The sequence below is a fragment of the Nicotiana tomentosiformis genome, chromosome 7 (genome assembly GCF_000390325.3).
Source record: "Nicotiana tomentosiformis chromosome 7, ASM39032v3, whole genome shotgun sequence".
Taxonomy (NCBI): Eukaryota; Viridiplantae; Streptophyta; class Magnoliopsida; order Solanales; family Solanaceae; genus Nicotiana; species Nicotiana tomentosiformis.
Genome location: NC_090818.1, coordinates 66,014,488 through 66,031,422, shown reverse-complemented (window position 1 = coordinate 66,031,422; position 16,935 = coordinate 66,014,488). Strand labels below are relative to the sequence as shown.

Here is a 16,935-nt window from a genome sequence, read left to right as displayed (position 1 = left end):
AGTTCAAGAACATCTATGTTGTAGACTTCAACTCTCTGAATGGTGGTGATCTTACATGCCTTAGTGCTAATGATGACGATGCTGAGCTATGGCACAGACGACTAGGGCATGCACGTTTCTCCTTGCTAAACAAGTTGGATCAAGAAGGACCTGGTCTGTGGGCCGCCCAAGTCAAAGTTCAAGGATCACAAGGTGTCTAATGCATGTGTAAAAGGGAAGCAAGTCAGGTCTCCGTTTAAAGCAAAGAAGGAAGTGATCACCTCAAGGCCGCTGGATCTTCTTCATATGAATCTTTGTGGACCTATGAGGATTCTCAACAGAGGAGGAATGAAGTAAATCTTTGTGATTGTTGATGACTATTCCAAATTTACATAGACTTTGTTTTTAGGACCAAGGATGAAACCTTTCCAGTATTTTTTGCATTTGTAAAGTAGATTCAAGTGAAGATAGGCTATAATATTGTGAGTATCAGATTTGATCATGGAACCAAGTTTGACAACGCTAAGTTTGATAAATTTTATGCTGAAAATGGTATAAGTCATAATTTTTCTACTCCTAGAACACCTTAACAAAACGGCATTGTGGAGAGAAAAAATAGGACTCTTGAGGATATAGCTAGGACAATGTTGATCGACAGTGGTGTGCCAAAGAATTTTTGGGCTGAAGCAGTTAACACTACATGTTATTTGATTAACAGGTGCATGATCAGGTCCCTGCTTGACAAGACTCCTTATGAACTTCTTAATGGGAGAAAATCAAAGCTGACTTACCTAAGGGCATTTGGCTGCAAATGTTTTGTTCTCAACAACGATAAGGAAGAACTGGGAAAATTTTATGCAAAAAGTGATGAGAAAATTTTTCTTGGTTTCACTTCTCAAAACAAGGCATACAAAAGGACTCAATATGCAAATGAAAGTGTGCATATAATCTTTGATGAATCGCACCACTCAAGTGGGAAGGATTAACATGATAAGGATGATCAAGATGGAAATTTCTCAAAGGTTCCTGGAGAAGCAATAGATATAGCAAATGGGAAGACTGATCTAATGAGCGGGAGATTAGTGAAGAAGATGCAGCTGAATCTCTGGCCGAAATAAAGGAACTTGGTCCCTCTATCATCGGAGTTGAAGCTGAGCATAGGGTTACAGATGTTGTATTAGGTACTCCTGATGTAGGACAAAGAAGTGGAATTCACACTTCCGTTTATGCTAATAATGGGTCAAATACCGAGGAACCTGGTCCCTCGCATTCTGAAACTCAAGTATCTAACTATAAGCACAAGAGTTCACATCCTCTTTAAAATGTGTCAATACAACAAGAAACAAAGCTAAGCTGGTGGTCCAAGGTTACGATCAAGAAGAAGGGATTGACTATGATGAAACTTTTTCTCATGTTTCTCGAATGGAAGCCGTCAGAATTCTCATAGCTTTTGCATCTCATATGGAATTCAAATTGTTCCAAATGGATGTTAAAAGTGCATTTTTGAATGGATATTTGAAGGAGGAAATTTTTTGACAAGAAACCACTTGGGTTTGAATGTCATGAACATCATGAACATGTCTTCAAGCTTGACAAAGCCTTATATGGATTGAAGCAGGCCCCTCGTGCATGGTACGAAAGACTGTCCCGGTTCCTTCTTGAGAATGGCTTCACTAGAGAGAAAATTGATAATACTTTGTTTCTGAAGAAACGAAGGAGATATTTGTTGATTGTGCAAGTGTATGGTAATGACATCATTTTTGGTGCAACAAATAATTCCCTTTGTAAGGAGTTTTCAAATTTCATGGGAAGTGAATTTGAGATAAAAATGATGGGGGAACTGACTTCTTTCTTGGGCTACAAGTAAAGCAAACCTCAAAAGGTACTATGATAAGTCAACAAAAATATATCAAGGAGCTGCTGAAAAGGTTTGAGATGAAAATATCAAAGGCCGTTGATACTTCCATTACTAATACTACTCGCCTAGACATGGATGAATCTGGTTCCCCTATCAATAAAACTATGTATAGGGATATCATTGTATTTGTTTTATACTTTACGGCCAGCAAACCTGACATTGTGTTTAGTGTTTGGTTGTGTGTCAGATTTCAATCAAGTCCAAAGGAATCTCATTTTAAGGCTGCCAAGAGAATCCTAAGGTATCTCAAGGGAATGCAAGACCTGGTCCTCTTCTATCCCTCAGGATATAATTTTAACCTAGTTGGCTATGCTGATGTCGGTGGATAGAATAAGTATATCTAGTATGGAAAATATTTTGGGGTCATGCTTGATCTCATGGGGTACAAAGAAACAAAACTTTGTGGCTCTCTCTACTGTTAAAGCTGAGTATGTGGTTGCTGCCTCGTGTTGTGCTTAATTGTTGTGGATGAAGTAACAACTAGAAGATTTTGGTGTGTTTACAGACTCTGTGCCATTGTTGTGTGATAACACAAGCGCTCTAAACATGGCAAAGAACTCGGTTCAACATAATAGGACAAAGTACATTGATGTGCGACATCACTTCTTGAGGGATAATGTTGAAAAAGGGCTAATTTGTATGAAGTTCTGCAAAATAGAGAACCAAGTAGCAGATATCTTCACAAAAGCACTTAGTAGAGAATATTTTGAAATAAATCGTCTGGAGTTGGGATTAATCAAGCTGAACTATGATCTTGGTCAATCGATGATTGGCTATGAAAGGATTGAAAGGTACAATGCTAAAAAGTATTTTTCGGCGACTTCTAACTCAATTCTATACCTTTACAGGTAGACATGCATGGCAAATTCAAGACGACCAAGTAATAAAAGACATTGCAAATATCTGGAAGTTAATGCTCATATTTTTAAAAATTGTCAAAGAACCAGGTTCCGCCTCTTCTAATGCCCTTTAAGCCAAAACGTTGCATCCATTATAAATCGACCCAACGGCCCGTCTTTTCTCTCACACCCATTTGTAATCGGTCCCCACTTTTACTTTATATAACCCAAAGTCAGTCTCTCTCTCTCTCTCTCTCTCTCTCTCTCTCTCTCTCTCTCTCTCTCTCTCTCTTTATTTTCCACATCGAACACAACTTTTCTCTTCTAAACCCTCTTTTTCTTGTCTTCTTACTCTCAAAATCGACCATGACTCAACCAAAGACTTCATCTCCCAAATCAACTAAAGAAAACCCCACCTTGTATCCATCTAACAAGGTACCTCCATCTGCATCTGAGCCAACAACCTCACCCACAAAAGCCCCAATTTCCAACCAACCCAAACTAACAGTCCCTACTCCAACACCATATGACTCTGGTCCCCATCACAATCGTAAGAGTCAAACCCTCCAAGAAGTTTGTTGCTTCTCCATCTCCTGCTGCTACTATAGAGAAAGTCGACTCAGAATAAACCACCTCTACTTTTTGATTCCTTCAAACCACAGAGGAAATTGTGGAAGGGGATGAAGGCGTTGAGGTCTCGAGTCATCATGTTATGATAGAAGAAGTAAAGTTTGAATGAAGAGTTGGGTTCTCATATTGCTGAGAGGTCACATGCATCAGAAAATTCTGGGGTTCAAAGTGTTAAAGGGTTGTCTCTACTTTAGGTAATCTTCCATCCCCTCTTATTATAACAAAAGTTTTGGGTGCAGAGGGTGAGAAAACTGTGAGTGATATACTCAAAGAAGGCCCTGCTTCTCTTGAAAGAGCTTGTTGGTATGGAGAACTTGGTTGAGGGGCTTATGTCTGCTAATGTTAGTGCTGGGACTCAGGGGGAACCACTGAGTCAGGAGGAAGAACATGATAAAGGGGAACATGAGTGTCAAAGGGAACAAGCACCTACCAGTACTACAGGGGAACCTATAGAGGGACCTGGTCCCTCTACCTAAGAGGAGTTTTCTGCTCCTACTTGGGATGAAACTCTTGGTTCTACAAAACAGCCTCTGAAGAGTGCTAACACTACCCCATTTGATCACCTTGTTACAGCTCCGTTGGAAGTTGTTTACCCAAAAATGAAGTCTGTGCCTGCAGGTAATTCATGTGAGAGTGATGATGATCTTGACGACCTACTTATGATAAACTACTTGGCTGCTAGGGTGGGGGGAAAGCCAAAATAGCTATAGTTCCAAAATGACCTACCACTAGACAGTAGAGCAAAGTTGTCCTTGACAATGCTCTGAAGGAGAATAATGAAAAGAAGATAAGAAGGAGACTTGTGAAGAGTAGACTGATTGATGAGAAGGATGTGCCTCCTTCTAAGGTAATGGAGGTAGATGATGAGGAGCTTGTTAAGGAACCCCCTTCTCTTGTTAGGAAAAATCCATGAAACCATTGCTACTAAACAAAGGAAGGGAGTTTCTAACAGAGAACCTGTGAGTGACAAAGGATGATGAAGCAGATCAAGAAAGAGAAGTGGAGAAAGAGAGAGTAGAGAAGAAGTAGCCTCTAAGAAAGAGGCATAGTACTAGTGAGGAACCTGGTTCCTCCAAAAGGCCAAGGGTTGAATTATCCATGTTGGAGAGAAGGGCAAATCTAAAGAAGCAAAAGGTTTGGTAGGGTCGAGTGTTTGATCCTAAGATCCTTGACTAACCAGGCATGAGGCAGTTGGTAAAAATTGTTGAATTCCAGAAATGGACCCATCTCTTTGAAATTAAGAATCCAAAAGTTTATAAAGATGAGGTAAGAAGCTTCTATGCTGACCTGTTTGTGGTAGATGGGGATACAATTTGACTGAAGATAAATGGTAAGGACTTTGATATGGATAAGGACTTGATGAGTGCGATTCTTGAGGTACCTACTGTTGGGCTGAAGACTGTGGAGGGATTTGGTTCCCCTGACTTTAAAAGGTTGATCATCAAGAAGCAAGTTGTTCAGACAGGGGAAAGAGTGCACAAAAAGGCTCTTCTGCCATAATACCAATTGTTGTTTGAGTTGGTAAACAAGGTGTTGCTGCCTAGAGCTGAGAGGAGTTTTATAGCCTCCATTGGGGACCTGGTTTTTCTAGAAGCATTGGACTCTTATTCTTCCATCAGTCTACCCGAGATTATGATTGAACATATGCAGAAGGTGGAAAATTTCAAGGATGGTAATCATGGTCTCTCCTATGGGTTTCTCCTCACTAAAGTCCTTGAACGCTTTGAGGTTCCTTTGGAAAAAGCATCAGTGGGGACTAGAAAGCAAATGTTCACCATGAATACTTTGGAAGAGTGTGAGTGTGTAGTAAAAAAGGGAGGTGTAGGAAGCAACTCCATTATCTCTTAGTTGATCGATGCTCAAGAGGTAGCCAATGAAGAGATTAAGCATCTGAACGCACAAAATGCCATTCTAGAGTCTAATCTTACTCACTCAAGCAAGGAACCTGGTTCCAGCAATGCTCAGGGTGAAGAGGTTTCCCGTTTGAAGGCTGAAAATGCTGAGTTGAGGAGACAAGTGGAGAACCTGAAGGAGCAGATGATCAATGATCAAAGGGTTACAATTGCTCAAATGGATAGTCTTATCAAGGTTCTTGCTCCCTAATCCTTCTTGTCACCCATCCGGTGTCCCCAACCTTGCAACCCTTCCCAGTCCTCTCCCAATCCTATCCTTTTATTGATCCTATTCTGTGACTGTGGTACTTTAGTTTTTTGATTTGTAATATTTGTGTGAATGGTACTGCTACTCCTATGTTTTCTTTATATATTTAATGGGTATGACTATCTATTCCGTGCAATGTTATTCTCTTATGTTCTGTTTTTAGCCATGTTGTGTGCACACAAGTGGCATGAGTTAATGTTGCTAGACTTCTTTTTGCATATACCTGTTTCTCTTGTCTTTTCAATGATGTCAAAAGGGGAAAGATCATTAGGAGGAAATAGGAAGCTGGTTCTCAGGGGGAAGGGGCATGATTCATATGGGGAACAATGTGGAAATCTGGTTCTCAAAGGGGATATCAATCTGCGTTTGTCATCATCGAAAAGGGAGAAATTGATAAGTTGTGTGAATACGGTTTTGATGATTTGTCAAACTTCAGAGAGGAACCACATAGAAACTTGATACAATCTATTCCCTTGCGCTTATTGTAACTACTCAGATATCTGGTTTAACTCTCAAATAAATCAGATAAGGGAACAACACAGGGAATAGATAGGATCAGTTCCTCAGGTCATCGTACAAGTCAACTCTACAGTTGTTAAAGTTGCCTCACTGTACTCGCAACAGTACAGTTGCACCGTTGAAGCTTGCTAGAGACCAAATATTCCCTTGCATCATCTCTCACGACCTCACACATATATAATCAACATGATGTAAGGTTTTAACTCAACACTTGCAAACCTAAATATTCATTCTCTTAGGTGTGCAGCCGCCTTTGCTCTCTCAGGTGCATTGAAGAACAAAGGAGCCACAAAACAAAGGACCAGATCCCATAATTGATTATGTCTTGCATCCTTTAGTATTGATGTGTCTTTGTCTTGTGTTATTTACTTATAATTCCTACACAGCTTTTCAAAAACATTTAGTAGGAAATCATTTAAACCATTATTGTTTTTGGTTGTTTGACTAGAGTTAGTCAAGTGTGTGGCTTTATAATAGAGTTATTACAAAGGAGCTTACAATAGAATTATTGTAAGAGGTAAGGGATTAAGAGTTTAATTCCTAGATTGTAATAGGTTGTAATCTGAAGTTTGTTCAGTTAGTGAAGTTAAAATCCTACCAGGGTAAGTCGTGATTTTTAATCCCGTAAGTTGGGAGTTTTTCACGTAAACATTGTGTGCTCTTTACTTACTGTTGTTCACTGTGGGAACTGATAGAGAACCTGGTTCTCTATACTGTTTACTTGATCCTTAGATTCTATCACTTAACATTTTGGAGGATGTGAGGGGTGGAAGGGGAGGAGAAACTTGACATTTGCTTGTCTCATTCCATCCGAAAATTTTGACGAGAAAAGCACCTAACATTGAAGTATTAATGCTAAAAATGAGGAGGGATTATACACAAAAGCTACACTCCTTTTTCATCATATGCAGAGCATTATTTGACTGAGTAAGAAGCCAAAAAATAAACTTCCTAAATTTATGATCTTAAATATGCTATATTTATATGTTATAAAAATACGCCATTAAAAATAAAATAAAATATTAAAAGCAAATTGTTTTTTATTAAAAAAATATATTGCCAATATTTTGCAGTACACTAATAGGTAAGACTGCTACGTAAAAGAGAGATTACCTCCATTGTCGCATATCCGAAAGTCAGTAAAATCTCCTGAGAAATGGTGAAAACAATAGGAGTACACTTTAACCGATTCCATTCGAAATCTAGTTCAAAATCTTTGACTTTTTCAAATATCGCTGAGAGGGAAGGATTTGAACTATATTCCCATTAAGTCATTAATTAACTATGATAATTAAGAATGATAGAAAGATCATTTTCACTAAATAATTGAGGGTGACTTAATTTTGTTTTTCACTTAGTAGAAGCCATGAATTTAACCACTTGGCCATTCGAAATAGTTGAACATACAAAAAAGGAAAGGAAAATTAAATTTTAAGGAAATAAGAAAGAAATACTCACTCTACTAGCTAATACGTAATTTCTCCAAAATAAATATTAAAAAAACATGGGAAAGAGCCTTTCTCAACTTGAAACCTTACACTCAATTAGTATAGAGGTAAATTGTACTATTAGACTGTAACTCATTAGATAGACTCCACTTGCTAAAACATGGTTTCATTTTGCTAGGGAAAAAATAAAATGAAAGAAAAGTTAGCGCATTTAGTAATAGATTTATGACTGCTCAGGGAAAGAGAATTAACAATGATTCGCTAAAATGGATATTATTTTTGTATACCACCCAAAATACGTAACTACTTTTCAACGTTCAATATAACAAACCCAATTAACTATGCTATCTGCTGCAACAAAATTAATATACAAACCTCAACCACATATCGTCTAGAAGTAGCCTAGAATCTATCTATTGAAGAACTTAAATGGTTCTTCATATGCAAAGTATAGGACCTGTACTATGTAAACTTGTTTCCTTCTTGATTCTTTACACTACCATGAGGATAGTTCCCTCCTGTCCTAATACTTAATTAGGGAAATAGAAGAGAACAATATACTTACTAAAGAGGATACTCTTCATCTTCTTCTTTGTCAAGCAACAAAGTCTGGTAACAAGGGTGCAGCGAACCTCTTTCTGTTTTGAATGTTGAAATTCTCGTAAACACTTGTTGAGTGAGCAGATGTTGGGGTGTTTAGGCTACCAAACTCATTTGCCTCACCAATTTCTACTACTCCTCTTCCCATTTGGATGCTTTGTGTGGGAATTGGAAGGAAACTGTGATGTGTTGCTGACATTGAGAGATTTTCACTATGGGGAAGTCCAAGAGTGAGGGAAACTGTGCCACTGGTTGAGTATGGTGCTGAGAATTGCTCGGTGCTGAACCTCCCGATTTCTCCAATGGGATAGGACCCGAATCCTCCCATGAAGTTCGTAGGTCCTCCCATTAGGGAGAATCCATCTCTGTTCTGCCTATCATCCCCAAACTTGATTGACATTTGTTCCTCATTTGGCTTTACATCCATGTTGATAGATGGAACACTATTTGGTGAATGCAACATCTCGTTGCTCCTCGGTTTCTTTTGACTTCCTTGAGCAACGTTGATGCTTTCTTTTTCTGGTGATCCGATGAGGTTGAAGCCAGTGTTGTTACGAATGCTTAGACCAGTTGGTGATATGGAACTAGTGTTGGATTTTGGAATTGTAGAAGCAGGGTTGTGGTTTGCCAGATTATTGTCATGTTTCGAGAGAAAGCTTTTGTTTTGGCTATCCGAACGAGGGCTTTTCTCTTGTGGACCAATGGATCTTGATGTAGAATCTTCATTCTGTTCGCCTAATTTGCTCGTCTTTTCTAGATCTGATCCATTCTGTTCTTGTTCCTTGATCTCCTCCAAGTACATCTCTTCCACCATTGGCTTCCAAAGACGAACTCGAGCATTGATAAACCAATTAGACACCTGAATTTTCCCAAAAAATAAAAGAGCAATTGTCAAAGCGAAAAGTGGAGGAGAATTCAATTAGAAACTCCAACAAGGATTAAGTTATCACTGACCTGACTCCTAGTAAGTCCTGTTTGTTTTGCTAGCATCATTTTGTCCGAATCCCTTGGATAACTATACACAAATTGCCTCAATTTGTCAGAACACAGTACTAAATTACTAACCTATAAACTATCAAATCTTGAAATATTAAGTAAACTGGAAAGGTTGTTGTTTCAAGGATGTTTCAGTGCTTACGGATGGAGGAAATGCTCAAAGAGCCAAGCGCGAAGAACAGAAACAGCTCGTTCGGGCAATCCTCTCTGAGGTCTCCAAGCATTGTGCTGGATCATTCCCAATTGTTGCAGAGCTCTTTGTTGTCTGATCTGATTATCAACAAATTTAAGCCTTGAACCTTCAATTTTTCCTCCAAAACTATCGTCTTCACCTAATGTCTTGCTAGCAGATCGTATTTGGCCTGTTATTGCATCCTTAAGACACCTGAATTGCTTAGAAATTGTCTTCAGAGCCAGAGCTGTATATGTTTTTGCTGATCCAATTCCAGCTGCTTGCTCCAACCAAGATATCACACTCTGCATCTGCTGATGGTAATGTCTGTACCTCTGCTCCACCTATATATACACCCCCAAAATCAAACCAAGAAAAAAGCTTAATATAACATGCTAGCTAATAGGGTTCGAAGAAATCTTTTTTAAATAAAAAACATAAAAGCAAAAAGAAAATTTTAATTTCAGTTTGCAGGATAGTCCGGACAGTGCCTGATGATAATAACACTTGTGAAGTTCTGGTCTTTATCATCTGATAGGTACATAATTTACTAGTATTATTATATTATTATTTTCAGTAAAGATCTGATGCAACCTTTTTGACAGAGACCATACTCTTCCGTTAACTACAACAACCAAATAGGAGGATTGTAGGCATACCTCATCAAGCATGTTGACAAGTTTTGCTTTCTTCATCTGAATTTCTTGCCTCTCTGCTGCACTAAGCTCTGGTCCATCACGCTTACTGTTAGTCTCTCCTCCTTCTTGTCCTGCTGCTGTTGCCATATTGCCAGACGATTCTCCATTATTTTTGGATTTTTGGCTGTAATTAACATCTTCAGTAGTTGTGCTAGTTTTCACTGCCTTGCCAACATTAACAACTTCATCAAGCAGCTCTTGTGCTGCTTTCAAGTACTTAGGACTCAAAGGCACACTTTGTACCGACGACGATGATCCACCACCGGCTGTCGGTGAAACAGTAGTCACCAACTCCTCACGCTCAGGCCTGAAGTTCCCGAACCCGGGCTGCTGTGATGAAAGGCTAAGTGACAGCCCTTGCTGCTGAGCGCGTGTTACCTCACGCGCCTCCATGATGTCATTCGACGGGTTGTAGAAACCATACTCATGAGACCGAGCGAGGAAGCCGTGAAGTGCAGATATATCATGCTGGGAATGAACAGTTGGAGTAGTGGTACCGTCTGGAAAAGAAGAAGGAGCAGTGAAGACAGAGGTAGCAAGTGGTATGCCGACAAACTGCTGCTGCTGAGAAGAAGGCCGCGCGTGAGGTAAGTTTAGTGAATTTCCAAGAGGATTGGAGTTGAAGAAAACGAGATTGCTTCCTCCTGCAGGTGGCTGCTGTGTCTCAGAGAATCCAACATAACCAGCAGGGTTCATCAGTATCAGAGTTTGTAAACCATCGTTTCCTCCTTGGATTTCTGAATTTCCATCAAAGTACGCTGCCATCTCCTTTTTCCACAATAACAAAAACAAACTAATCTACCTGAAAATTCAATCAAAGTAAGTCAAATCAGTCCTCGTATCATTTTTTCCAAATAAAAGGATAACATACATATGTAAAATTAATGAGCTTGTTTTATCTGTGTACCTGCTGTTGTTGGGGACAAAAAGCTAGCTGATGAGGGCCAAGATTCAACCCATTTGGTTTGTGTAGTAGTACGTAGGAGACGTCTTCTTCCTTCTTTCAGAACTTTTATACTATATTAAATGAACCCTGAAAATTTAGTAGGTGAAGATAACCAATCATTTGTCTGAAAAATATTTAAATAACCATTAATACTGTTAACCCCAAACACCATTATTTTCCCAATATAATTATAACATTTAATATTTTTTCTCTTCCTCCACTTAGAAATAAAATTAAGAAAAATAAGAATAGGGTGAAGGAGGAGCAATGGGAAGAGAGGTTGTGGTTGTAAATATGGATACGTGGGGAAGTAAATGGAAACGGAAAACGGAACAAGGAAAAAAGAGGAAGGATTATTAGGAAAAATATATGATTGGTACCTGCAGGTGTGATAGAAATCTGGAAGTGCACGTGCTCTATCATCATCTCCCAAACGGAAGAAAGGAAGAATTTTTGGTTACAGTGACACATAAATAATCACTGATTTTGAGAGAGAGAAACATTTCTTTCGTGAGCATGCAGTTATGGCTAAAATTACATGAGAAAGATATAGTATAAGAGAAAGGAAAAGAAAAAAAAAAAAAGAGAAAAGAATGAAGGGAAAAAGGCCATACGCCTTTATATATGCCCTCTCTTTTGAGGATCTAATGTATCTATATATCTATCTATAGATTTATGGATCAATATTAGTATTATACTTGTTTCAGTCCCTTCACTTTCCTATTTCTCTTTCATGCTCAAATCAATTTCTTTCTTTTCTTTTCTTGTCTTTTCCTTCTCTCTTGATAAGGCAAAGGAAAGGGAAAACACAAAAAGCAAACTGAAGATAGAGAGTCGTACTGAGATGTGGAAAAAGCAGAGGAAAAAAAATGCACATCTTTCTTCTTCTAGTTATATATCCATCCTTCCCAACTGACATCCATAAACAAAAAGGAAATAAAAAAGATCCATTTCTTGAAGTACCCTACCTGGGAATTGATTATAGTGGGGTTGTTGTCTTAGCTTTATTTTTTTGCCCTTCTGTTTTGACTCAGCTTTTCAAATCATTTGATGCAGCCATCAGCAGAAAACCATCTTCTTCTGTGAAGTGATGAGAACTATATATAAAAGTACTCAACTTTTTCAGAGAGAGAGAAAGGAATAAGAAGGAAAGATGTGGATATATATATATATATATATATATATATATATATATATATATGTGACTTGTGAAGTTGTGAGTCTGTGTGTGTTCTTTATATAATTATAAATAATATAATTATAATTATTTATGAGATGCTGTCTACGTATCCATCATCAAAGATCAAAGTGTGTCAGAAGATACAAACAGCTGAAAAACGAGGTAACGTCCACTTCCACTAAAACCCTTTTTTCTTTAACAGTAATAAGCATTTAACATAGAAGCAAAAGGAGAGAGAAGATGAACTATGAATAAGAAGAAGTGGAAAAAGAAAGAAAAGAATGGTAGGGTTGAAGAGAGGGGTGGGGATAAGAGGGCCCTATTGTCATTATTGATTTGTGTTGGCACTTGAAAAAGATAATTGTGAGAAAATTGTATCTTTAGATTAACTTAATGACTACTACTATTAGTTTTATGAGAATTTACTTTTAAGTTATTTTGCTTTTTGAAAACGTTTTAGCTTTAGTAGGCGTTTGGACATAAAAAAATGTAATTTTTGAAAAAGAAGTAGTATTGGAGTTAAGTTTAAAAATAACACTCCCCGTTTCAATTTATGTGAACATATTTCCTTTTTAGTCCGTGCTAAAAAGAATGACATCTTTCCTTATTTGGAAACAATTTACTTTTATGCAATGATTTATAGCCACACAAAATATATGTGCCTCATTTTACACCACAAATTCAAAAGTCTTCTCTTTTTTCTTAAACTCCGTGCCCGGTCAAATGGGTTCACATAAATTGAAACGGAGGGAGTATTTGAAATTATGTTTGGATATGCATTTTGAAAAAAAATGTTGTAATTTTGTGAAGGGGGACAAAATTCTGAAAATTTTGAAAAAGTGGTTTTGAAAAACTTATTTCTAAAAATTTTCATAAAATGGCAAAATTTCATGGACAAACGCAATTTTTGAAAAACAATTCTGAAAAAAAAAAAGAAGAAAAAATAATTGTGGACAAACGGGGCCTAATTTCTGGAATCGAACTTTGTATTTTTTTTCAACCTCAGCTTGTTTTAATTAGTTATAATGTTTTTGAAAACCTTTTAAATGGGTCCTACGTACCTAGATATAATTTTCTCTTTTGTTTCTTATTTTCTACTTTGGTATTTTTTGTGGTTGGATGCGAAGGGTACGAAGGTAAAGCAACTATAATGCTAAGAGATACTGGGCCAACCACCATAACACCTACTTAATGTCCTAAAAAGTTATAATATCATTATCTTCATATTTCTTTTTTGAAACTCCTAATAAAAGATTATGATTAGTATATATTTTTCGCGTGAAACTACATAGTATATGTTCAAGAACTATATGTTGAATACAGCTGTATATCTACTTTTATCTATTATAGATTAATTCTGCATGGCTTCTGCTTGTGTCAATTAATTTCATTTTTTCCTCTGATAGTCAAATAGAGTAATGATATTTGCTTTGCACAACTAACAAATGGATACTTATTTTTTTTTTTTTTTTACTAAAAGATAACATGTATTGCTGGCAACTAGGCCAATTAGGGTGTTCAAAACTGAATCGAAAAATTTTACCAAACCGAAAAGTCAAATCAAACAAATTAAAAAACCAACTAGGTTTGGTTTGATTTTGGTTTGGTATTGAGTAAAAAAATCTAAACCAAACCAACATATAAATATATAATTTTTATATATACTTTTAAGACTTTATATTGAATTTTCTTTAAAAGATGTAGAAATATTCAAGATCCTCTCATGAGATGTAATATTTAATAGAACTATAAAGTGCATTTATTTTTATTTACTATAAATAATGAGTTGTATCACTTTCTTATTAAGTGTTACTGAAATGCGTCAATCATCTCTTTATTCTTCTATATTCATATGTCAATATTTCTTATACCTTTTTCGAATATGATTTAGAATTAATAGAATATATCATTATTTAGGTATCATCTTGATTTTATGTTTAATTATTAAATTCGGTTAATCTTGAAAGCGTATATTAACAAAAAAATTATTGTTAGACAATTAAGAAAATAACTGTCATGTGTTACTAAGAAAATTCTCCCATAAGAATATTTTAATAGATCATACGTTATTCAATTTTTTAAATTTTTACTAAACATATATTCACTTACCATAATTTTATCTATAACTTTAATAAAGTAAAATTGAAAAATATTCATGTAACAAAAAAATCTGAAAAACCCGAAAAATTCGACAAAACCGAAGCAATGCAAACCGATATAGTTGGTTTGTTTTGATTTTGATAAAAATCGAATCAACCCGGTTCAAAATCAAACCAACCCGGTCCATATACACCCCTATTGACAACGGATCAAGATGCATATGCAACCATAGATTAATTTATATAGGTAGAGAGACTGCTCTAAGGTACATTTTTATCTTTTAAGATACAAATGAGACAAAAGAAATATATGGAGTTTTTAAATTTGCCGGACAATATCGATTTGATTTGAAAACTCAGCTTGTTAAGGTTTGAATAATTTAGATTGCTTTTAGAGAGATGAAATTTTTAGTGGCAGCAGAGGACTTAAAGTTCCTTTTGGTTAAAGCTGTTGTCATCGTTTGATAGTTTAAAATTTTTATTTTATTTTTTGTGTCACTATTTTTTTATTAGTCTATTCCGAAATAAATATTATCTATCTAATTAAAAATAATTTGATTTAAAATTTTTATCTTAACCTTAATGACATACTTTTATAATGATAAAAATCTCATGACGTGTTTATAAGTTCTAAAAGTATTTCTTTCTTTTTAAAAGAGATACTACTCTACGTACTTTTCTTTCGCGCCCAAACTATTCCTTGTGTTTCTCACATAGTCCTTGTGTACCTCCTATATTTTGAGGTCCCAAATTTTTCTAATAAGTATATATGTTATTTACTTTTTAAAAAATATTTAGTGTTTTAAATGAAAAAGTATAATTTTTTATAGTAAAAAAAGAAAAATTTTACCGTTTTTGTTTTTTTGTCTAATGAAAAGTTTAAGGACTCTCATTGAAGTTTTACCTTACGCCACCAAATTTATTGAGCCGCCTCTAATTAGTAATAAGTTGGACTATATATTTTTGAAGTGTTAAGGGCTTTATTTTACTTTTTGTTAATTACTACTATTTTAAATCGGGATAATTTACTAATATTTTAAATCTTTCTGACATGAATAACATGTATTAAAATACTTTTCTATGCCAATTTATGTGACAACTTTTTTTCTTTTTAGCCAGTTCCAAAAGGATCACGTTTCTTTATTTAGTATAATAATTATTTAACTTAAAAAAAATATTTAATTTTACCCTTACTATGATGATTTATAACGACATAAAATTTTATGACTTATTCTAGATCATACATTTAAAGTCTTTATGTCATTTTTAAATTTTTTGTCCAATCAAATATCATCACATAAATTAGAATTGAGTGAGTATAAGAAATGATGATCCGAATTTACATGCAAGAAATAGTATAATTTTTACTTAAAAATTTATCCTGTGTGATCTGCAACTTGAGTACCATTACCATATGATATTTTTAAGTACTTCACCAGATGCCAGGTGGTGTTTATTAAATTAATTTAGGGAAAGTACATAATATTGAGGATGTTGTCAGCTCGGTTTATTTTATTTTGCGACAAAAGTTTGATACTTCTGTTTTACGTGGAGCACTAGATTAGAGTCCATTGGTTGAGGAAAGAACTCAATCCAAAGAAGTCATTTGTAATCCTGACTCCCGGCTACGATAAACTTTCATTCTCTTATGAGATATCGAATAGTTATTAATTTCCTAAGAAATCTTTCACTTCCTAAGAATATACCTAAAAGCACTAGAACACTCTTTTTAAAATTTTATTTTATGTCAATGCCTTATTTCTTCGCCGGCCCGCTGATGCTTTGCAGCTTTGGCATGCTTTATATGGATTTTAGCTGCATCTGTATACTGAAAGGCAATTTGAAAATGAAAGGAAAATTATCTTCAATTCATGATTCCACTTTTGATAGCATAAGTGACACTTTCTTCTGAGTTTAATTTATTTAAAGAATTCTTTTTTAAAATTTTGCACACCAAATTCTGTTTTTTAGCTAAACATAATTGGTTTTGGGTTTTGATTTTTTTTTTTTCCCTTTTTGGTTACAAACTTTCCAACACTAAACAGGCTTATATCGCACTTGTCACCGCATCATACCATTGCATGGAGGTATCACGTCATAAAATAATTTTCAATGTGGTTAATTGTGTTATTGCTTTTCCCTGTCCTCTCTTTTGGTTACAGGTAGTTAGGTGGAAAAAGATTTGACGGATGCGGCACTCGTTGTAGTAGTAATCAGCATGAAATAGATATTGAGTCCTTTGTAATTTGCGCATTACAAGTACATTATAATTAATATTATCGGCTATATTAGTACCAAATATAAAAGGTGCTTATGAAATCACTGTTAGATAGACATAATAGCGAGATTTAGAGTGTCCCAACAATTTCTTTCTTACATCGAATGCAATAGTTTTAATTTCGCAAGTGTGAGCTTGCTCAATCCGTAAGCTTACACTCTTGAGTTTTTTTATTTTTTCGTGACGCAAGTTTTGCCTATTTAGTTTGGAAAACACTTAAGGTTTTTAAAGAAGATTATAATTGGGGATTAATGCTATTGGTTTATTTCTTATTCTTACAAGTGAAAATCTCTCTTTGCTCTTGCTATGAGGATGTAGATTTGTCTAAACCTTGTTAAATCCTTGTCTCTGTCTTCTTTTTCTTTTTCTTTCCTATTTTCTTCGTGTTGATTGTGTACTCGTCTAATCGTTTATCGCTCGACATAATGTATGTTCTGACTTCTGAGTCCTCCACGAATGTTGCAAGTCACATT

The 16,935-nt window shown here is 35.7% G+C and overlaps 1 protein-coding gene and 1 long non-coding RNA gene across 5 annotated transcripts; one reads left to right on the top strand and one right to left on the bottom strand.

The window, feature by feature from the left end:
* Positions 1–7,750: 7,750 nt before the first annotated feature.
* Positions 7,751–12,082, bottom strand: LOC104119024 (BEL1-like homeodomain protein 1). Of its 4 annotated transcripts, XM_070181635.1 has the most exons (7): positions 11,869–12,082; positions 11,286–11,331; positions 10,867–10,992; positions 9,921–10,761; positions 9,232–9,605; positions 9,048–9,108; positions 7,751–8,952 (listed from the first exon to the last, which is right to left on the bottom strand). In XM_070181635.1, the coding sequence occupies exons 4-7, from the start codon at positions 10,722–10,724 to the stop codon at positions 8,089–8,091; spliced, it is 2,103 nt and encodes a 700-aa protein (XP_070037736.1). In that variant the 5' UTR covers positions 10,725–10,761; positions 10,867–10,992; positions 11,286–11,331; positions 11,869–12,082; the 3' UTR covers positions 7,751–8,088. The 4 variants fall into 4 exon arrangements, with proteins under 4 accessions (XP_070037736.1, XP_070037737.1, XP_009628714.1 ...); XM_070181636.1 differs by lacking the exon at positions 11,286–11,331; XM_009630419.4 differs by lacking the exon at positions 11,286–11,331 and having other exon boundaries at positions 11,874–12,082.
* A 10-nt stretch (positions 12,083–12,092) lies between these two features.
* LOC104119025 (uncharacterized) lies at positions 12,093–16,503 on the top strand. The gene is made up of 2 exons (XR_691346.4): positions 12,093–12,247; positions 16,347–16,503. It is a non-coding gene; the product is annotated as an uncharacterized lncRNA (long non-coding RNA).
* The last annotated feature ends 432 nt before the right edge of the window (positions 16,504–16,935 follow it).

What these genes read in the sequence shown, in the direction of transcription:
- LOC104119024 (XM_070181635.1), bottom strand. Translation starts at nt 10,724, where the DNA reads ATGGCAGCGTACTTTGATGGAAATTCAGAAATCCAAGGAGGAAACGAT. An exon ending in TTTGAGCATTTCCTCCATCC is followed by an intron (nt 9,109 to 9,231) that starts GTAAGCACTGAA and finishes ATTTGTGTATAG; the next exon opens with TTATCCAAGGGATTCGGACA. An exon ending in CAGGACTTACTAGGAGTCAG is followed by an intron (nt 8,953 to 9,047) that starts GTCAGTGATAAC and finishes GGGAAAATTCAG; the next exon opens with GTGTCTAATTGGTTTATCAA.